Below are 22,086 nucleotides of genomic sequence, written 5' to 3' on the forward strand. Positions count from 1 at the left end.
AACTACATACCATAATATGCTAGGCTATTTGATCAGTACTCTTATGGTGACTAGTATATTTGAACAGACACCGCAACACCAGTAGAATAGGAATAAAAGAATCCAAGATAACCTTCACTCTCTTATAAGGCAACAATCCTGATTAAATGATTATTACAAATATAATAATTTATCAATGAATTAACTAATTAGCCAACTGCAATTTATCATAGTGAATGGTACTTCAAATTTGTAATATTTAGTATGTTACTAGTCGTCTTGTCGTGTAATTCACATAATTCACATACTACATGGTCCAACTCCACAATTGGTTTGAGGAATGACATAGCCGTTCGCCTACCCGATAGACAAAACCTCGCCCATAACCAACATAAACCCATTTTCAAAATGTATGTACGACAAGCTAATTACAAAAGATCAGGAATCTAAAGTCCACCAAAAAGAACATATACATTTTATTAACTCAAAAAAAAAACTTGAATATCAAACTACACAATTCCAGCGACTAATCAAATTAAACTCGACCTAAGTAATTGTACAAACATATGTACAACTATCTCAAAAAGTATCAAAAACTACCAAAACGTCTCCCGCTAAAACTGCTCTCGTCCCAATCGTCCATAATTGTAGAACCTGAATAAGAATTGAAATGAATGTTATAAACAAACCAACACCGAGTAAGTAGTCTCTTCCGAGCAAATAAAGCACTACAATACGCACATTTACTAATAGTACCTGAAATATATTTATCCAAATCTAGTAATAATATATGTACAAGATCAAACGGGAGTTACACATATCATATTCAATCAACAAACATCAAAGCAAACATCAATGATCCGGTTCATTGATCAATTTGATGCTCAATATCAAACTATGACCTCATAAAGCCTTGTCAAAAAGACTCGGCAAAGGTGTCCACCTATATCAACTAGTGGCTTGGCCCAAACAGGATGTCTTAAGAATAGTATGCATACTCACAACCCCCCAATGGTTTAGATAATAGCACCATTAGGCATAAAACCATCAACTCATCCTCCAATCATAACCAATTCAATTTCATAAATCAGGTTCACGAAATAATACATATTAACTGTTCACTATTCACTCCACCGAGCAGATTACTTTTTATATTCTCAAACCATTTAGAACATGTATTTTCAGCCTAGACTCTCAAATCATTTGCTTCATACAAACTACTTCAAGAAATGCTTTGCTATGTCATTTCACATCACCAAAGGGGTTCTGAATGTCTTCAGCTTTATGCTACATATATACACTGAACATCACTCTTCCTTTTTAATAAAACATCATTCCATGATGCCTCTTTCATAGCTTATAACATATATACATTTCCTATAATTTAAGAAATGAGTTTCCAACTCATAAAGAGATAAGCACCACTTACCTAACAATCCCCGAAGCTACCTCGAGTAAAAAACTCTAAATCCTATCAATTAAGTGAGAAACTAATATCAAAATCAAGTAGATAACTACCTTAACTAAGACTTGATTAATTTAAGCTTAAATGGTAACAACACAATTTTGATGCACCTTCCAAAACTTGCTCAAAACGGAGCAAGTCTGCTGAGTGACAGCTTGCATGCCAAGTCTGAAGTGGCTAGTTCAAAATATAGCGTCCATTTCAAGTGGGCGCAGAGTCATTGGAAAGTTACCGAGGTGTGAAGAAAAGGAGACCTCACCTTTGACTCAAAAATGGACAGAGGAGTAAAAACTAGCGCCAAAGACTGTTTTCAATGGTGCGTAACAAACTTCATAAATCGACTTCTGTAAAATCTAGAGATCTACAACACCCTAAAGTTTCTTTACAACATGATTTCACAACTCAAAAACCTCCTGATTCAACCCAGTGACTCAGAATCGCAACTAACTCGGACAATCCAGCATTAACAGAACACCTCTTTGATTAAGTACAACAAAGCTTCAAATTCTTCCTCTCTTTCTTCCTTTTCATTTTCTTCTTCTTAGACCAGCTACGACAACAATTAAATGGGCTAGGGATGTAGCTTCAAGGGTTTAAGTAGCGCACTGAGCTTGGATCTCTGAAGCCTTCTTCTCTTTTCTTTTCTTTTTTTAAACAGGCCCATTTGTTACATCCCCTGCAAATGAACCTTTGAGTGAATAGACATAGCAGAATTTTTAAATTACCTCAGTGTATATTGGAAATGATGAAGTGGTGAGTCCCCTGCAACAATTTGAAACACCCAATGTCACTGACCTGAAAGATCTTCAGAAGCATGGTACTCAACAAAAGGGAAAAATCACGATCTTCCTTTATCAGCCACCTACATAAAAGGTGTTTTATTGGTATTATGTCCTTCCATTGCAAGTGCTGGAGTGGGTGAATCTATCAGGAAATGCATCTCATTCTTGCCATCCTCCAAAGTAACTCTCAAAAAGATGATGCCTTCAATCTCTCATGTCAACCTCCCCTCACCCACCCTTCCCATACATCCCTTGTTAAAACATAGCTCCTGGAATTCTGTTAGACTGCCACATAAATATATGCAGTTCAGATGTCTCTAGCATCTATCTCAGCCGAAAATTTAGAAACTACTGACATATGTTTACATGAAGAAATTTTCATATATAATTATGATCAAAACAGTCAGGAAGAAAGCATACCGTCTCAGAAGAACTTTAGGATTATAAGGAAACAAATTTTTCTGATGGAGATTTTCCACTGAATATTTTAAGGACAGCAAACATAGTTTAGCTTTGTCAAATGGCTTTCCTCCAGCTCCTTGGAGTTTATGCCCATGTCTGAAGTTTCCAGTGCTATACGGCTCCAGACGAAAATTTACCTTTAGTTGGGAAATTTTTCTTTCCTTAGTTGACGGCCATTCCTTTGGACTCCGCACATATGAAAATTGTAAAAATGCTTCCCATGATTCAGAGATCAGTCGCAGGCACCTTCAAAGAAAAAGGAGATACAAAGAGAACATAGTCAAAAAATGCCAAAGGAGAAAATGGATATCCGCAGTCCAAACATACCTGGATTTCCCATTTCAGCAACACAAGAGAAATGGAAATATGAAAACTATTTCCAAGAAGGTGCATACCGTAGAAGATATTCTGCACAACTGATTCCCATGTCCTTAGATATGAGGTAATCAAGAAGCACCTGATGATCATATTTGATCTGCAGATCCAAAAGTCAAAAGGTCTTAGGACCTACAATGATACAAGACAAAAAACCTAAATAGGGTTTCAGTCCAGGAGAATCTACGAAACATACCTCTGCAAGAAATGAATGGAATAAGTTAAAAGGATTAAAAAGGTTTGAAAGGTGAATAAGGGTATTTTCCCGTGAGTCTGGGATTCTCTCTTTTACTTCATCAAACCTGCAAGCAGCATAAGTTATAAAAAGAATCACATAATTCACTGATCTAATAAGAATATAGAAGTAGAAAATTTGAGAATACTTCAGCTCACTTTTCAGATCCAGGAATCGGAATGCTAAGCACTTCCAAGAGCACTTTAAATAACAGGTCATCCTAATGTTAAATAGAGAAAAGAAGTCAGTGCCCTCACTCAAATCATTTCCACGGAACATCGATAGCTAAAAAACTAGGCCTTAGTCCAATCTCACTGAATACAAAATTATAACAATGCCATGTAATTAGAGTAATATATGAGCCTAAGGAATAAAGATCAGCAATATAGAATAAAATAATTAAGGCCTCCACAGATGGTACTTTAATTTAAAGAAATACATACAGCTTTTTCATGATTAAATTACTTTATTACCACACACATGAGTTGACCCTCTTTTTGCAAGTATTCAACATTCTAACTTCAAATATGCAACTCTAAACTGCCAACTGGTAACAAACAAATTAGCATCACATTGGGACGATTGTAGAGGATGAAAAACATTTTGAAGCACCATATACGACAAGCTTGTAGAAACCACAGAGCAAATAATCAGATCAGCAAAGACGTGGACAATATCTTCCATATGGACACCTCCTTACACCACCCTTTTTATCCGCTTTTCATTTCTGGCTTTTGTAAGAGAATTGTGCATTTCTTCTCCATGTAAATGGAATCCCTTTGAGTCCTCTCAATTTTTCAGTGAAAATTATAATGAAGATTAAAGCCTCAGAAGCCATGTAGTTAGGCAATATACCGCAAGAGATTACTGTCTTTTCAAGATCATCTCTCCAAAGAATCTTTGCTCATATTTGTTCAGCTCCTCTCACCCAGATGCCAGTACACACATAGCAGATGTGAGCCTTGCTCCAAAGACTAAGCTTGGTCATATTTTAACATTTAGACCACACTGGGAAACAGCAACTCTACAGTACAGGTGAAAAATTCTACCTTTGGTCTTAGAGTAGAAATGCCAGAAAACACCCTACCCTTCCCCAAATGCTCCTGTCACCTAAACGGTACATGTATAGTAGACATGTGCCTTGCTCTAAAGAGCGAGCTTGCTCAATTTTTTAAATTAAGACACATTTGGAAACAGCCGCTCTATAGTGCAGAAAAGAATTCTACCTTGGGTCCTCAAGAGTAGAAATGCCAGAAAATACCCTACCCTTCCCAAAACTCACAACTTGTCAACCCTTCATTTCTTGCAAATGTAATAATTATCTTGTTCTGTACGGATCAGAAAGAGAAAAAAGGGAAAAGGGAAAGCATGACAAGTGTAATTGCTAAATCTCCAGAAGAAGCAACCCTCATAAAACTTTTAATGGTAGAAAAATGCCATCCTTGTAAAACTTTCAATTGCAAGAATTAAGAAATGCAAACCTCTTGGGCATATAGCCGAATGAAGGATGAGCCAAAATGCATGCACTTCTCCATATATGTTTCACTGTCACAATGGGTATCGTGCTGAAGATTCTGACCGAGCCACTTATAAAGCTCTCCTAAAACTTTCTTTTGACTGCAATATTCTGGATGTGAACTTAAACATGGTCGTGCAGATAGGCAATCGCATTGCTGGTCAACCACCTCTTCACTGAAAATCAATCTCAACGAACACTTGATGAAAAGGAAAATAGCCTGCCGCTTTAAGTGGTATAGATTAGTACCTTGAATGTTTTCCTCAAACACGCTTGCTGAAAAGGGGGAACCTTCTAAACTATCATCTACGACAGGCTCAAGCATACTTATTTGTTCTGACATAAGATCTTGAAAGTATTTTTGAAGAAGCTGCAACCATAGGGTGAGAATAGAGGCCTCCAGGCCCTGGCCACTGAGCCTAGTCATCAGCATCTGCAATTACTAATATCTGAGCACAAAGAAAGTTCCCAAATAACAAGTAGAATTGACACGTCCTTAAAGGAAGCTTAGGTGGATCATACCAACAGCTTATGTCTGAAGTATAAAGAGATGCGAGCATCATGATGTTCTTCTTCCTTGCCAAGACAACATAGGAACAAACTGGGAACAAGTTTGGTAATGGAGAAAAGAAGTTGATGCCCATTCACAGAATCACCTTGAACCATTTCATGATCGACTTGCTCCACCACTGAACTCAGTAACTGAGTTAAATATCCAAGAAATATGAACTTCGGCATTTGCGGACCCATGTGAACACACTTTGGAACAACATTACCATCATCCAATAAATTCCAAGTTACATGTGAAATAAAGGAATTCAGAGAATTTAAGTATGAATCAACTAGCTGATCCCTAAAATCATGCTTCAAATATTTCCAAATGCAGCGCAAGACCCGAAAAATTCCAGCCACAGTGGACCAGTTGGCCTTTTGCAACTTTGATTTGATGGCGAGATCATAACTTTCTAAAATACCATAAAAATCTTCATGTACCCTTGTTCTGGTAATGGAAGAACATGGTTGAATGATTCCTATTGACAATTCAGCATAAACAAACAACAAATGCACAAAGGCGGCCCATCCTTTTCCCTGCAGATCAGGAAGAGCTAATGCTTTAGAACAATAAAGCTGGCACACATAACTGATCTAACTTTGATGGTAACAAACGAGAACCTACATGGGCACACAGAAGCTCAGAAATTGCCAAAAGGACATTGCCTGTCAAATGCTGAACATGTTGACTATGAACCATTAGAAAATGCATCTGCGATGAGAGTGCAGAGGAAACCAGTCAAACAAAGTATAGCAGACATGTAAAGATGTATGCCAAGTTTCAGTAGCAAGAGACAGAAATCGAAAGAGGGCAGCATGGCAATAACAACACATAAGCCTTAAGATATCCTGCAATGGCAGTGCTTCAGAGCGTCCAAGAGCGCGCATTGCACTTTGGTTCCTCACCAGTACTAGTAATTGTTGATTGCTAATGAAAACCTTCGTCCACTAGAAACAACAGGAACCAGTTTAAATTTAAACTGTAAAAATGTGGGGGAATATACAAGAAAAACGTTTTATTAGGCTGTATTATTCCCCATTATCATGTAATTCCAATCACACTAATTATGACAGAAATAGAGATTAAACAGAGCTCGAGAATAGCAGAATCAAATGAACAATCCATCAGCTTCATTCCAAAAGGAGACTTCGCAGCTCATTAGCATTTGAACAACTCACCAAATCACCAACAATCTTGCCCAAAAAGATCTGTTCCTCGGAGCCGAGAGCGAATTCACCCGAATCCACGCTCCCGGTAACGGATTTCGCCTCCACATCCTATGCAGTGACAAAGACAGCAACCAGTCCCCAAACTATCAACTATCCAGAGACACACAGTGGGGAAGAGAGAGAGAGAGAGAGAGAGAGAGAGACTGACGCTATCAGAGGACACATCAGTTTCTTCACCGGTCCAGAGCCGAATTTCTCGCAAAACCTAAACACCGACAATCCGATCAGCACTCGCGCAACCTCGTCGACATCTCAACACGCACTGACGAAGCCGAACCGGCCGTTTAACATCGAAAGACATGCCAGCACGAGACGCGAACGGGGAAGGCGAAACAAACGCACCTTGGAGAGAGCGATCAGCAGATCCTTCTCTTCCTCTCTCCTCGCAGAAGCGACCTCGACTGCCTGCACGCACAAATACCGAACTTTCGACATCGCAAGACAGATCGACGATGAGAGGACGCGAGGCCGACGCGTCGAAGTAGAAGATTTTCCGGTGAACGAACGACGAGAGAGACTCACAGCGCAGGGTCGAAGATGGAGGTCGATCAGACTGGAAACGCGGGAGAGCTGAGAACCGTCGCCGGACATTTCGCCGGCCGCGGCGAACGGCGGCGGGAATGGCGAGGATAGCTAAACCCCCGACGCGTCTCGCAAAGGTTTAACTTGGTGAAGACCTCCCTGAAACGCCGTTTCGTCGGCTCCCCTTCTTCTCTTCCCCCCGCCTTTCTCGTCATTTCATTTTGGATTAATACCATGAAAACACTCTTGTTAATTTCTGCTTCACTTGACAAACAAAAGATGTCATTAAGACCGCCGCCTATAGCGGCCCAATTGGATAAATGCTCCCACCATCCTTTGCGAAAGGAGAGAAGTTCAAATTCCGCTGGTCGCACGGATCTTAAGTGTGACGTCGGAGTGGTGGGTCCTCCGCTAGCGTTACTCCAGAGTTTACCCGTTACCCGGGCCTGTCAAACTGTTTTAGTACGGTGCACGAATTTCCTAAGTCATTAAAAAATAAAAAAGATGTCATTAAGAGACTTACCCAGGGTTTACCCATTACCCGGGCCTGTCGAGCTGTCTTAGTACGGTGCGCGAATTCCCTAAGTCATTAAAAAAATAAAAAATATGTCATTAAGGGACTCACCTATGCGTGACGAGATAATTCGTGTTTTGCCCCTTAAAAGGCAAGGAAGGTGTTTGAAATTTCTCACCCTCATTGCAGGACTCACCTGCGGCCCGTGAGGGTTTCTACGGGTCGCCCTAGATTTACGTCGTCAACTTCCGACTGTATAGCCCCCATTGCACAACTCACCTACAACCTGTGGGAGGTGGGTCCCTACGGATCGCTCTGGATTTATGCCACCAGTTTCTAACTGTACAACGGTTTTCGAGTCAAAAAAAAAAAAAAGAAGATATTATTAAGGGTGCATTTAGTAATATTTCTATTCAAAAATTGTTCTCGAGAATAAAAATAGAAAAAACTATATCTGTTATGAGGAATAATTTTTTAACAAAAGAACACATTTCGTCAGAATCGTATAAAATTTATGTTCCACATAAACACGTTCGAGAAATTTGTATAATTTTTTTGTTTCTTTTAATTTTTAATTTTTTTCTCATTTTTTTCTTATTTTTTCTTTCTTCTTTCTTCCTTTTGGCCGGTTACCGGCCTCAACCATGGCGGGCAACCGGCTGACGAGGGCCAACAACCTCGCCCAGCCACAATGAGGCTCGTCGGCCCCCGATGAGGCTTGACCTCGCCTTGCCTAAGCGACCTCAAGCTCGCCCAAATTTGGCGAGGCCAAGCCTCGCCCGGCCAGCACAAGGTTGGACTTGCTAGAGGCTGACGAAACTCCGATGACCAGCCAAAGAAAAAAGAAGAAGAAAAAAAGAAAAAAAAAAAAACAAGTGTTTCTCGAAATTGTTAAGAACAAAAGTGTAAACAAACACGTTTTTGTTCTTTTTGGTTCTTGAACAAAAGAACAAAAATTTCTGTTTTGGAGAATAGAAACACATTTAAACAAGCACACCCTAACTCAGCAATTTGATATTTAAATTTAACAAAATTAACATATAATAAATTTATTATTGATATACTAATTCAGATTTTTTTATGGGATAAGTTTATTATATATATATATATAGTAGGTAAAACTTTTTCGTTATATTAATTCTTTTAAATTTTTTCACCTTAATCCTTTTTCTCATTTCATGTAAATTACCTATATAAATAATATACTTCTTTAATAAATAATCACTTTTTAATTGATTCATAACGCAACACATGATGCAAAGTTCTGTGCTATCACCACCTGGTGCCCTCTGCCCCGTGCCGAGCCAAGGCGAAGCACGTCCTTGTGGGGAACGAGGCCTTATGCCCTGTGTTGTGTTGATGAAGTGATTTATTTACAATGTCTCTTGTTTATAGTAAATAATTCTTTTAGTCAAATTTTTTTCTTGACAAAATTCTTTAGTTAAAACTGTGAACCGTTTGTGATAATAATTTATATTAAAAAAATGTTAATTAACAAAGATCATCAGCAAGGCTCAAACCCATTACACAAAATCCTTAATAGCAACCAACTTAAGCACATTAGAGAGTAGAAGAGGGTAAAACAAAGTCCGCATAATAATGAGCTCGAAATAAAATATGTTCATTTCGACGAACATAAACGGTCATGGATTTTGAAATTTTTTTTTTTTTTTTTTTGGTCATAAGTCTTGTATTTTGATGACAATGCGTGATTTTTACATTTTCAATAAATAACAACTTCCCCCCTTTTCAATTTTGTAATTTTGATTAATTAGCTCTCTTTAAATTATTTTGGTCATCTCAATGAGTTGGGAATTATTATAAGGTTTTAACTTTAGGGCTGTGTAAGGGGAAGACCAGCAGCGTTATCAATCGTCATTGCCCGAAGTCGCGGCTTGGCTTCTAGTAGCAGTTGGTAGTTCGTCTTCACCGGCCGGAGCTGGCCGCGAAGCTACTGGCCCCGGCCGTTTTATGCCGCCCTTATGCGAGCCGTCCCCCTTCGCATCGCTCCTCCAAAAATGCGCGTCCGCGACCGCCCTCGACACCGCCCGCCGGCTCCACGCTCTCGTCCTCACGACCCGCGCCGTCTCCCCGTACGTGAACAACAATCTGCTCTCCATGTACGCTCGCTGCGGGTCGCTGGACAGCGCGCGGCAAGTGTTCGACAGAATGCCTCAGAGAAACGTAGTTTCTTACAACGCGCTCATCTCGGCTTATTCTCGGGTGCCCGGTCGGGCGTCCTCGGCCTTGGGGTTGTTCGCCCGACTGGGCGACGAGGGGCTGAGGCCTAATGGGCTGACGTTCACCAGCTTGTTCCAGGCTTGCTCTTTGCTCGAAGATCGGTTCGCGAGTTCTTTGCTTCATGGTCGTGTCGTGAAATGTGGGTTTGCGGATAATGTCTGTGTTCAGACGTCTATTCTCGGCATGTACTCTAGTTTCGGGGATCTGGAATCTGCAGGGAACGTCTTCAGGTGTATAGTCGATAAAGATGCTGTCGTGTGGAACTCGATGATTTTGGGGAGTTTGAAGAACGATAGAATCGGGGACGCTCTCCGCATATTCAGGGAGATGCTTGCATCTGGTGTTTCTCCGACTCAGTTCACGTATTCAATTGTCCTGAATGCTTGTGCAAAGCTGGAACATCATACCTATGGACGGATTGTCCATGGCCAAGCAATTGTCTCTGGCACCACCTTTGATCTGCCTATGGAGAATGCCCTGCTTGACATGTATCTTAACTGCGGTGACATAAGTACTGCACAGAGTATTTTTGATGGAGTGCAGAATCCAGACATTGTTTCTTGGAACTCATTGATTTCTGGGTATACAGAAAACGGTCATGGAGAAGTTGCCATAGAGATCTTTATACGGTTAATGAGACTTTGTTCCCTAAACCAGATGAATACACGATTGCAGCTGCCATTTCTGCAACGGGAACATTCTTAGTCAATGACTGTGGGAAGGCTCTTCATGGTCAAGTCATTAAAGCTGGATTTGAAAGTAGCGTCTATGTCGGAACTACACTAATCTCCATGTACTTTACCAATGGAGAAAATGGGTATGCTCATAATGTTTTCCACTCATTACCAGTAAAGGATGTGGTTATCTGGACAGAGATGATCACAGCTCATTCTAAATTGGAAGATGCAGAGACTGCAATGAAATTTTTCTATGAAATGTACAAGGAAGGCCATAAGACTGATAGTTTTGCTTTAAGTGGAGCTTTGAGCACATGTGCTGATCTTGCAGTTCTCAAACAAGGAGAGATGATACACTCCTTGGCGGTAAAAATGGGATATGATGTCGACATGGCTGTTTGCGGTAGTCTAGTTGACATGTATGCTAAAACTGGAAACCTTCAAGCTGCTGAGTTAATATTTTCTGATGTTTCCAACCCTGATTTGAAATGCTATAACTCGATGCTTGGAGGATATGGCTACCATGGATTGGCAGAGAAGGCATTGGAACTTTTTGATGAAATTCTTGTGGCCGGTCTACTTCCAGATCAAGTGACCTTCCTATCAGCACTCTCTGCTTGCAACCATAGTTCCTTGGTCAAAGAAGGGAAGAACTTATGGAATTGTATGAGAAACTTTAATCTTAGGCCAGGCCCTAAGCATTACTCATGCATGGTCAGTTTGCTGAGCCGAGCAGGATTACTGGAAGAGGCAGAGGAAATGATTAACAAATCACCATTCTATGATGACCATTTAGAATTGTGGAGAACCTTGCTTAGTTCATCTGTAAATTGTCAGAATTTGCGCATGGGAATTCGTGCTGCTGAGCATGTTCTGAGTTTGGATGTAGAAGACACTGCAACTCACATCTTGCTCTCTAATCTTTACGCTGCTGCAGGGAAGTGGGATGTTGTTGCAGAAACAAGACGAAAGATAAGAGGGCTCGCGATGGATAAAGATCCAGGACTAAGTTGGATTGAATCCCAGGATACAATTAATGCATTCTCTTCTGGTGATCAGTTACATCCTACTATAAGCAAAATTCAGTCTGAACTTAACAGCCTAATTGGAAACATGAAAAGATCGGAAGTTGATGAGTTTGATTCAATAATATGTGGTATCTAGAATGAGGAGTCCAGATTTAATACTTCTTTTCCAGTGAAACTTGGTCATCAGCACCAAAACAGGAGATGATGATCTCATCATGTATCAGTGCAGGCATAGGCAACCTCCTGTGGAATGAGACACCAGAAAGAGAGCAGACAGTTGCTTTAGATGGAGACCAGATAGCTGCTCCCATGGCAGAGCCGATAGATTCTTTGTCTGTTCTAGTTTACTCTCCATCCTTAGATTCTTCTCCATCTGAGCTTGACTTACCTATTGCTCACAGAAAAGGTATACATTCCATAGTTAACACTCAGCCAATCTATACTTCTCCGAGTTATAGTCATGTTCTTCTCCCTAGATGGTATTCCTCTCTTCCTTGGATCCTCTTTTTATTCCTAAATCTGTCACAGAAGCATTGTCTCACGTTGGCTGGGAAGCCGCAATGAAGGAGGAATACCATGTCATGAGAAGATGCACACTGCACACGATCACTGTAACATTCGGCCCATCCTGCCTTCTACAGTGCTCAGTAGAAACAGTCAACTATGGCATCAAATAGGTTACTGTAGCTGAGATTTTTATTTCACACCACGACTCTAGAGGCACTGAACAGAGCATAATCTAGCCTGAATGCTCTTGGATCAGCAGCATGCCCAAAATAAGGGTGCAAACTACAGAGAAGAGGGTAATTGTTGCCTAGCAATAATTGGACTACAGGTCCTAATAAAGGAGCAGAACTAGCTGCAAATTGAACACCTGGGTTGAACATTGTCGGGACGGACTGCGGGACAGTAGTAACAGGTAGTGAATGATTGATAGCTTCTAATGCTGCTTTAAGACCCTAAATGGCAGGTAGCACGAACTGAGGTATATATCACCAATAATTGGCTTGTTGCCAACATGCAGATAAGCAATGTTGACGCAATGTGCGTGTAAAGTCTGATTACTCCCTTAGCAAAGACATCAGAGCAAGTCTTGTCTCCAACTAGGTGGATACCTCCAAGTTCCCGATTCCCAGCACCACTTGGATTCTGATGTTTATATTTTACAGCAAGAGCACAAAGTTTTGTAGTGTTCTTCAACCTACACCATGGACTGGTTTTGAGTTGGGGAGGTCGTCTCCATGAAAATAGACAACCTGCGACACCTTGACTCTCTGCTTGAAGTAGCATTAGTGAAACAGATGTGAGATGTCTCGATCAGAAGATAAGGGTAAATTCTTTCAATAGAGAAAGACAAAAGCATACCTATGACCATAGAAACAGAAACAACACTGAGATGAAGTATGAGACTGAGACAATTCTTATGCAGAATCAATGGCTGTTTCAAGTGATGAGACAAGGAACCAACTGAAATCTCTGATGAGTATTGAGAGTCCGAAACTCTGAGATTGAGGCTATCATCTTCCCAGTCTCTCCTACCACGCAACTCTGTTTTTTTGTTGGATAAGTATGTACAGGCCGGCATTTTATTTGTAAACTGTACTGAGAAATTTTCTAGCTCCCCTTCTTTTTTCCTAATTTCAAATCCCACTTATCCGACAAAACATTCTTAGGCTTTCATTGTCCCAAATCATCAGTTTTCTCTGAACAAATTAAACAGCCAAATGGAGTCATTTTGCACCTTGTGAATTTGATTAACGTTTGCAGTTTGCAAAGAAAAAAAACATTTGAACCGAGGAAGACTCTAAAACTCCCTGTTTGGCTTTTGTCAGGCTTGCCCATTTCTTTTTAGAGTGGATAATGTATGTGTGTGTGTGTATCTCACAAAGAAGGTTGAATATACATTTACTTATCAACATTGAATGCAAAATTCCCAAGGCTCGTACAGAAATGGTAGATCTACGGCACCATGATCCAAGAAACGGTAACTGCTCACTTGGCCACACAGATCATGTTACAGACTTTATAAAGATGTCAAATCAAAGATCTCGAAGCTGTCTGAGATTCATAGGAGAGATGTATCTAGTGTCTCCGTCGACCAATTGCTTTGCCAGTATGAGATTGGCTGCCTCACTCGGGTGATAAGGATCCCAGAAGACATGTGTAGATCGATCACTACACAGGCTTGATACTGGACCACACGGTACGATCCCAGCAAATTGCCCTCCGTTCCCGCAGCAAGCTGTAGTGGCTGTTGTGAAACCTGCATCATCAAGCATGTACTCAGGAACAGTCAGAAATTAGGAAATCAATGAGAAGATTCCTATATTTTTAACATTTAACAGTAAGGTATCCGCCTCAGCTTGGTCTCGAAAAGAGACGCATGCGGCTCCAACTTCAAATCAAAATGAGACAGTCCTCGAATGATGGTTCACGATTATACCGGATTTCCTAATGCACCAAGAAAGTGATATTTAAAAGTAAGTCTAGCGTAGCAAGAGTACCATAGGATACCACTGATTAGCATTAATTTAGTGAGACAAACAGTAATGTTTTCTTCCTGTTCTTTTCTTTGATCCACGGGCGGTGGATATAATTAGCCCACAAATCATCTTGCCTGAATCATAAGGCCATAATCAAGCGTGAATGATAAGTTTATCTTGCTGTGACTTGAGAGGCGAGCTTTTCGGGAAACTCCATTGAATAGAAATGAAACTCCACAAGCTAAAAACGCGCGACAAACATAGCTAAAGAAAAGATAACAAGACACTTTGTTCTTGATAAACATCAAACTCCTTTTGATAAAGAAGTTTCCAGTTGTGCCGATCCTTGCAAGTAAAAGAAGATGGACTTATAATGAACTTTACCATAATTGTCGTAGTTTGTGATGAGCTCCATCACAAGATCATAGACATTGGCATGGACAAAAGTAGCTCCTGGAAGATTTTCGTTGAGTTCAGTGAGCAGATCCTGCAACCTGCTATTGTACTGTCGTGCCAGTTGATTGGCCAAGTCGACACATTGATCCGAGCTTAGTTGGTTTATGGTCTTTTGATAAGGTATACATCCAATTGGACCTACGTTCCCTAATACGAACTTCCGAGCATCCAATTGATAGAGTCTCTGCATCAAATCATGACAACTATAACTTTATGAAAAAATTGGACTGTAATAGATTCGATCGAATTAGAGCTAGACTTCACGATTCTGCAGCTAGGTCGAGTGAATCTCACGAGTAAACATAACCTAGGAATGAAGATTAATCTAATCCATGGTTTTTAACAGACTAGAACTTCCATTCCCTTCTAGAATTTCAAACATCGGTTAGAATCATTTGGGTACCGTAAGTTGGTTCCTCAAGTGATTGATCATGTCATCAATGAAAGCGTCAGGAGTTTGAGAAGCCCGGGCACCGATGGAGAGGACCGGAAGCAGGTAATTGTTCAGGAAATCATTAGATCCAATTGTAATCGAGAAGATTGATTTCTTCATCAAGTAGTCTTTTGCTTGTGATGGTCCCAAGAGGCTATCCAACTGCTTCCTTGTGATGTTGAAGTAGTCAACTTGGATATCCAAGCTCAGCCTATTTACCTGCAAAAATATAGTAATCTTCCTACCTTCAGATGGCCCGCGCATGTGCATGCAAAATAAGTTAAACAAACGTGTATGCTACAGCATGATGTCAACTACGTTTGGGTGCTTACAAAGATTCTTCCAGTTGCATTCAGAATCCCTCCTCCCCCAGATGCATAATTGACTCCACTCAGTATAGCTTTGCCAGTTGAGTTTGGAGACAAAAACGGGACAGCATAGTTTGGTTGCCCCAATTCTTCCCCTGAAAGTAAAGAACAAACAATTATGATGAATATTGTGAAATAAAAGAAAATATAACCTAAAATACCCATCAATGCACACCCCGAGGAAAAAAAATCACAGAAGCTAGAGAAATAAAATAAGCAAAGAAGAAATTCACATACCCACAATGTCGCCAATGGTTCTTCCATTAGTGAATCTGCCAGTGGGATTTCCTCCAGAAGCTCTGAAATCAATCCCATTTGGTGGGATGTTAGCCTTTGACAGTGTCTGCAAATAATTGTTGTTTCCAGCATCAACCAGGGAATCCCCAAAGATGAAAGAAGCACCAAGGCCATTATCATCTTGAGCCCTCACGTGAACCAGCAAAAGCACCAAAGCCACCAAAACAATAGGTTGTTTGGCCATGTCTCCTATTTAATCTAGCAAAAGAACCATAAGAATTAAAAGCTCTAAAAGCAGACAACCTTTTGCTTTTAGGGCAAAGCCCTCTCGAGAGTATGTATTTATAAGGGTCCTGCTTCCACAATGGGATTTAAAAAAGAATAATGCTTAAGTGATTTACTTGCGAGCATGGTGTTGTTTGCTTCAGCTTCAATTTGGTTGGTTACAAGGGGAGTAATGAGGTAGTTGACCGGCCTTATGGACATTTTCCAAACGTGTCATGAGAGTAGAGATCTTTCCCGTTGCTAAAGGCACGCAAGCGACCTCATGGGATCAAAGCCAAAGGATTTTGCCATGATGTGAAAACCTTAAATTAGAGATTTGGAAACTTCTAGGAGCCGTTTATGGTTGGTGTTTGGTTCTGGAGATGAAGTTGGAAGCAGTTGTGCACGAATTTGGCAATGCCATCCACCGGTCACCTCCCCTAGTAGAAAGCAATTGGAACCCTACAAGTAAAGTAAACATGTGAGGAAATATTAAATTTGTGCGACGAGAACACGGTATTGTCAGCTAAAAAAGGATATATTAAGAAAGAAGTTTTTGGATATGTGGAGTGGAGTGATTTCAACATCCTTCAAGATGCTGAAAATATACCAAATTTGAAGCATTCTTTAATGTGGTATCTTATAGATGCATCAATTTGGTAATGTAGAAGAAACCAAGTCGTGAGAATAAGAATTTTCCTTTTTTTTTTTTTTTTTTTTTTGGTCGAAGACTAAGAAGTTAAGAGGTTGGACCATCATTTTTTTCTAATTTTCTGGCAAATTATCTAGATTGTAACAATGGTGTCACCTAGATACCACATTTGTAGAGCAAACTAAAGCCAGATCAACAATGGCTTATTAAGCAAGATCAGCATGAAAATAGTTAACATAGAAGTCATGAAAACCTTTGTTCAGCCGACTCCAAAATGGATTAGGAAACCCATGTTTTCTTCCTCGTTCGAATTTACAGAAGGCAGTGACACATCCCCATTTGGACTTTCTTTACATGGGCCAGACTTTCACACACTTCAATTCGGGTCGGATTTCATTCATAAGCTCAAACTAGAGACATACTCTTTATAATTTGAATAACATTTTCTAAAATAATTAAATCTGTGTGATTTAAGCAGTGTGTCTATGTGAAGAGCCTATTCCCACCACATCAATGTCTAGTTTGGATATCGACCCATATGGGGCATTATTGGATCTCTAAATCCACTAATTCCGTACCTAACTAGGCCACTTATTTCTCCTATCCGGTCCACTTTTCTTAGATTGTTGGCACCAATGGGCAATCTCCTATCCATTATGTTATTTCATCATGTTAAACCCTGGTTTGATTACTCTACAGTTTCGCGCATACAAATACAGCATTCTACTCTCTTCTAATGCAACTTCGCCTCAAGAAGCAAGTCCTATGAGAATATTCCATGGTCTGTTGTTGTTTCGCCAGAATTGTTACAAAATATCTTTTACCGAAAGTTATTCTTCAATTTTTATTAAAAGGGATAAGGGTCATGCACCAATTGCGGACAAATAATATCTCATGCAATAGTGAATTCAACTTCTTTGATCCAAACAACATTGGACAATCTTAGACTGAATCGAAATTTAGTCAACGACAAAGCCCATAAGTTATAAGACCAATCTCGAACTATGCCAAAATTTAATTGACAATACAAGCCAAGGATAGTATAATACAATGCTAGAATCTAACTGATGACACTATACTAGGATAGAAGAGACAACATCGTAATTTAATTAACAATGATGCATTAGGATAGAGAAACACACTGAAATCTAACCGATGATGGGAACTTGAAAACTATAGCTAGGGAAATTAAAGTGTAGTATAGGAAAAGTAAAGATATAAAGATAACATGTTAATTGATTTGTCAGGAGATTCTCACTAGATGACTAACATTATTTATAGTGAACGTACGATAATCATTCAGCAATTGTGTTTTCTCTAGTAACTTCCCTTGGCTAGATCCACATTCCCTTCTCCCGTAGATCACTCTACCCATATTTCATATAACCGTCTTGGTCATGTTCTGTGGATTGTGCGGTTATCGACGGACATTCCATGATTGGGTCTTCAAATATCAACTTCTCTTCATAAAGTTTGCCTTCGATGCTTGCTATCTTGGCGCTTTGAGTAATATTTAAAGTATCTCTATTGAAAAGTTTGACACCAACGTTCATCTGCGTGGCTACCAACTGTTTGTCATAATATTTCAACAACTATGCACGTGGCACTTCCTTATTTCGTCGTCGATCATCAGGCATTTGCCCCTATGTCCATCAATGACTAGGCATGCATGATGTATCAAATATTACACACATATTATGTACGTGACTGTAGCCCATCTTTACCCAATTAAATTTTCTTTTCCGTGTGACAACCACGTGACAGCCTGATCAATTATGGATGTTAACAATCGCAACTCCCGTTGCATGAGTTTACATGCTCGAGTCTCTTCGCTTTCTCTGCATGTCACATGATGACATTAATCCGGCTTGGACTTGGACGGCTCTAACAGAGAGAACAATGACCCCTAGCCACGATTTTGCCTTAGACTGATCCCAATATGGCCCGATGGGTCTAAGTTGTGACCTAACGATAGTTCTTTTTTTTTTTCTGACAAATACCTAACGATAGTTCAGCCGGTGAGAAAGTACTTCTGATTTCTCTCCCATGATTGAGCCATGATCATAATTAAAGAGTGATAAGTAGTTCAATCTATTATGGATGCAAACAAGAGGAATGTTTGATATCGAGAGAGAGAGAGAGAGAGTTGTACTAGTTTTGGGTGTTTGTAATTTGTATAGCTAGAGTCTACAAGAATCAAATGGGTGCAAATTTGGGGGCTCTTGGACTAGTATCAAGAGAGCCTTGTCTACTTCACCGACCAACATCTATTGACATGACAAATGCATTTTTCTTAGACTTACGAATAAGATCTATATGATCAACAGTTGTGATAAATTCGATCCATCTAGATTCAAGTCTATATAGGAATTTGTTATTGCACGAAATGATTCAACTGAATGCCATGCTATTTTTTTAAATCTTTTTCTAAGCAACATCAACTATGCACACATTGCATCCTTCAAAATTGACCTGCTTAAAGGCAATTTCACATAAATCGCATGTCCAATTGAAATCCATAATTTGGTTTTTGATCCTTCATATGAATAAAATTATCAAGATTTTAGATCCTAGAAAATAGCTCGAAAGAACCACTTTTAACATATTTTGTCTTACCATTGAGGAGTGTTCCAATTGGCTTATAGTTTCAATACAAGGTTATATTTGTCTATAATTAATTTGAAAGGAAAAAAAGGATGTCATCTAAAATACGTGGCATGACTGATGTGCTATAAAAGAGCTAGTTCGGCCAAACATGTTAAGAAATTTTTCTTCTTATTCAGGTTAACAAACACAGAGACCTAACCATCTAAAGCTCATGCAATGACATACAAGCCCCACAAACCAATTAAATTTAAGCCTTTTTGTCTATGTAAATGGCTCTGATTAGATGAGTTCACCCGTGGGTGATGGGATCTGATAAAGTAACCTTTAGTTCCTAAGCTGGACTGCTTAGGCGCTACATACAACTACGAAATCCTGCGTTTTTTTCATTATGTGTTGTCGCTCAAATCATAATTGTTTTCTTTTTTTTTACATGCCATTAAGTCAATGACGGCCCCTTTGGCACGTTTGTTTCAAAGGTATAATTATTCCATTCTCAGTTAAACGGTCATTCCATTGTTTGGTTCAAAAATTAATGAGGATTAGCTTGGGGGTCTTGGAATAGCAGGCAACTAGGAATAGGTTCGATTTTTAAATATTCCACAAATAACCCTGCATATTGAGGAATTGATTACATTTGAAATAAATCAAAATTATCAATAAGTGATTTACTGTTCCTTATATTTATAATCATTTATCACAATTATATTATCTATACACTAAATGATCAATCAAAAATATATTATTAGAGTCGGTCATTACTAAACATTAAGTATGAAATTACTATTCGACAATTAGATAAGTATAATATTGCAATTAAATAGTATAATATATATACAACATGTATTTAGTTATGTATAATAGAGTCCTGTATTATAAATGTTCTAATTATCATAATAAACAATGGTTATAATATAATTGATAAATGTAACAATAGCTACAATGTTATATTTACATAATTAATTATCATCATTATTACAATTAGGTCATTTATAACAAGATTACACTACAGTTACTATTACGAATTAAAGGAATAATGTTTTTTTTTTTTAATGAAGTGTAATCAAATCAAGTGTAGCTATTAATATAGTATTGACGATCGAAATGTTCTAATTATGATAATTGCAAAAGAACTATAATGTAACTAGACCGATGATAATTGATAGTATAATATAATTGTTCAATAAGAGTAATCATTACCAAATTCAATGGTAAAACAGTATATTTAGTATTAGGAATACAAAATTATTATAAAAAATGGTATTATGGAAATGCTTTACTATTCCTATCTTATTCTTTAAGCTACAAAGTTAATCAAACTAGAGTTTAGTCTTGAAATAACTGTTCTGTCATACAAACCAAACTAAAAAAAGTTATGGGAGTGATCTATTATCCATCGGTATCACTTTCCGAGGTTGTAGCAGATGTATGTTTTATGGTAATTCCATTACGAAATGCCATAGCTAGCACCAAACTCCTGAAAAGGTTTCAGTAAATGAGCATAATCAATTTTGTTTTTAGTATAAAAAAACACCAACTTTGCAGGAATTAATGGTTTTTCTAGAAATTATAGAACTATGACATGATAAATACAGACGCAGGAGACGAGGTCGTAATTGTAAATGATCGCTTGATAAAAGAAAGGGACATCAAAGTGAATGCATGATTACAAAAGGATAAATGCTTTCATTTAGCACCTTTATAAGAAAGGTCGCATTCCCTCTTTTAACGAACTTACTGACAATGGTCTCCAAAGTAGAAAAGCTTATTATTATTATTATTATTATTATTATTATTATTATTATTATTATTAAATGTAGTTTCTTTGGGTTTTAGATGCAAAGAAGCACGTGTTCTGATCATGTTAATGTTAATGATTTAGTCCACCTACATATAAATATTGCACATAATTATGTTCCCTATCAAACTGAATGAGGAATAATCTATCGTTAATTGAACCTAAAACGTCTTACCTTCAGCATTTCGGTCGATAAGACTTCATTCTCATGCACGAGAACAAGAACCAGACATGTTAATTCGTCTATGAATATTCGCAAAAGATTTTTTTTTTTTTTTAAGAAGGAGAATAGACATTAAAGTGGACTTATCATCCACCTATACATTCGTTGGAGTTGATTATTAAGGGAATAAAGGATAAGTACAAGGAATGAATTTATAATAATTACTTGGCCGCTGACTTTCCCTCAATAATTTCGGAATTTTTCCAAAGCTTGAATTGGTGGAGGCTCATCCGAAAACCCTCCCATAAAAATAATTAATTAAATATAATTTATATAAAAAAATCAAGGACAAGACATTATCATAACATCACCACAACATCGATTTATGCAACATGTTAGTGCAGCATCTTTAGTCCTTTTCGCCACCTTTCAACAAAGGCTTTTTTGGAGCTTTATGCATATTTGGTTTAGCAGAACTTTTATTAAAAAGTTTCGTTCATCTTTCCACCCACCTTCTCGGGGTCTGCAACACGAACCCTCACTAATTCGCAAATTGAAAGGGAAGGGAGGGAGGGAGAGGCAAAGGGAATCCAAAGGGTCGTGTCTTTTGACATTAGATAGTGAAAGAAAATGCGAATTATAATATATAAAAATATATATATGATTTAAATCTTGATTTTTGAGATTCAAACCCCCTTGAAATTATATCCTCTTGACTATCATCATGAGTTTTGCTGGAATGTAAATGTCAACGAGAGTTACCATCGTCATTTGTAAGTTTTACACGTGTTGATATGATTACTAAATGTGATTAACGAAATCTCGAATTCAAATCTTAAACTATTAATGAACATCGTCAAATACGACTTTTGAAGATATGGGTCGACCTTCAATTTTCCTGGGTTGGAAAAAAAAGACTAAGGATTAGGCCAAGTTGTCTTTTGTTGATTAGCCAGGCGGATGACTAAGATAATATTTTTAATTATTTTTTTGTGGGGAGTGGACAAATTTGGTGACGGGGAAAGCTTTGCCAATTGAATTAAAGCAATC

The 22,086-nt window shown here is 38.6% G+C and overlaps 3 protein-coding genes across 11 annotated transcripts; 1 reads left to right on the forward strand and 2 right to left on the reverse strand.

Moving 5' to 3' along the window:
- Positions 1-362: 362 nt before the first annotated feature.
- On the reverse strand, positions 363-7,348 carry LOC104418626. Of its 9 annotated transcripts, none has more exons than XM_018862975.2 (15): positions 7,119-7,348; positions 6,939-7,001; positions 6,745-6,801; positions 6,546-6,644; positions 5,992-6,078; positions 5,337-5,903; positions 4,780-5,247; positions 3,457-3,518; positions 3,260-3,365; positions 3,084-3,163; positions 2,647-2,934; positions 2,311-2,511; positions 2,170-2,206; positions 1,409-1,450; positions 363-633 (listed from the first exon to the last, which is right to left on the reverse strand). In XM_018862975.2, exons 1-12 carry the CDS (start codon positions 7,185-7,187, stop codon positions 2,439-2,441), a joined length of 2,019 nt encoding a protein of 672 aa, XP_018718520.2. In that variant the 5' UTR covers positions 7,188-7,348; the 3' UTR covers positions 363-633; positions 1,409-1,450; positions 2,170-2,206; positions 2,311-2,438. The 9 variants fall into 9 exon arrangements, with proteins under 9 accessions (XP_018718520.2, XP_018718516.2, XP_039157336.1 ...); XM_018862971.2 differs by having other exon boundaries at positions 1,555-2,206; XM_039301402.1 differs by having other exon boundaries at positions 363-2,206; positions 2,647-2,704; positions 2,826-2,934.
- Positions 7,349-9,495: 2,147 nt separating this feature from the next.
- On the forward strand, positions 9,496-13,318 carry LOC104418628 (pentatricopeptide repeat-containing protein At3g50420). The gene is given in 2 exon segments (XM_010030021.3): positions 9,496-10,519; positions 10,522-13,318. Coding segments are annotated over 2 exon segments (2,109 nt in total). The 5' UTR covers positions 9,496-9,603; the 3' UTR covers positions 11,715-13,318.
- A 153-nt stretch (positions 13,319-13,471) lies between these two features.
- LOC104418629 (GDSL esterase/lipase At2g23540) lies at positions 13,472-15,872 on the reverse strand. The gene is made up of 5 exons (XM_010030022.3): positions 15,556-15,872; positions 15,283-15,413; positions 14,921-15,169; positions 14,446-14,701; positions 13,472-13,841 (listed from the first exon to the last, which is right to left on the reverse strand). The coding sequence occupies exons 1-5, from the start codon at positions 15,797-15,799 to the stop codon at positions 13,618-13,620; spliced, it is 1,104 nt and encodes a 367-aa protein (XP_010028324.2). The 5' UTR covers positions 15,800-15,872; the 3' UTR covers positions 13,472-13,617.
- Positions 15,873-22,086: the final 6,214 nt, after the last annotated feature.

The sequence above is a fragment of the Eucalyptus grandis genome, chromosome 9 (genome assembly GCF_016545825.1).
Source record: "Eucalyptus grandis isolate ANBG69807.140 chromosome 9, ASM1654582v1, whole genome shotgun sequence".
Taxonomy (NCBI): domain Eukaryota; kingdom Viridiplantae; phylum Streptophyta; class Magnoliopsida; order Myrtales; family Myrtaceae; genus Eucalyptus; species Eucalyptus grandis.

Coding starts and splice junctions, on each gene's coding strand:
- LOC104418626 (XM_018862974.2), bottom strand. CDS start 7,187: ATGTCCGGCGACGGTTCTCAGCTCTCCCGCGTTTCCAGTCTGATCGAC. Junction 5,904..5,991: donor CTGAGCTTCTGTGTGCCCAT/GTAGGTTCTCGT, acceptor CCTGATCTGCAG/GGAAAAGGATGGGCCGCCTT. Junction 2,935..3,083: donor TGTGCAGAATATCTTCTACG/GTATGCACCTTC, acceptor TTTTCTTTGAAG/GTGCCTGCGACTGATCTCTG.
- LOC104418629 (XM_010030022.3), bottom strand. CDS start 15,799: ATGGCCAAACAACCTATTGTTTTGGTGGCTTTGGTGCTTTTGCTGGTT. Junction 15,170..15,282: donor ATGCAACTGGAAGAATCTTT/GTAAGCACCCAA, acceptor ATATTTTTGCAG/GTAAATAGGCTGAGCTTGGA. Junction 13,842..14,445: donor CACAAACTACGACAATTATG/GTAAAGTTCATT, acceptor TTGATGATGCAG/GTTTCACAACAGCCACTACA.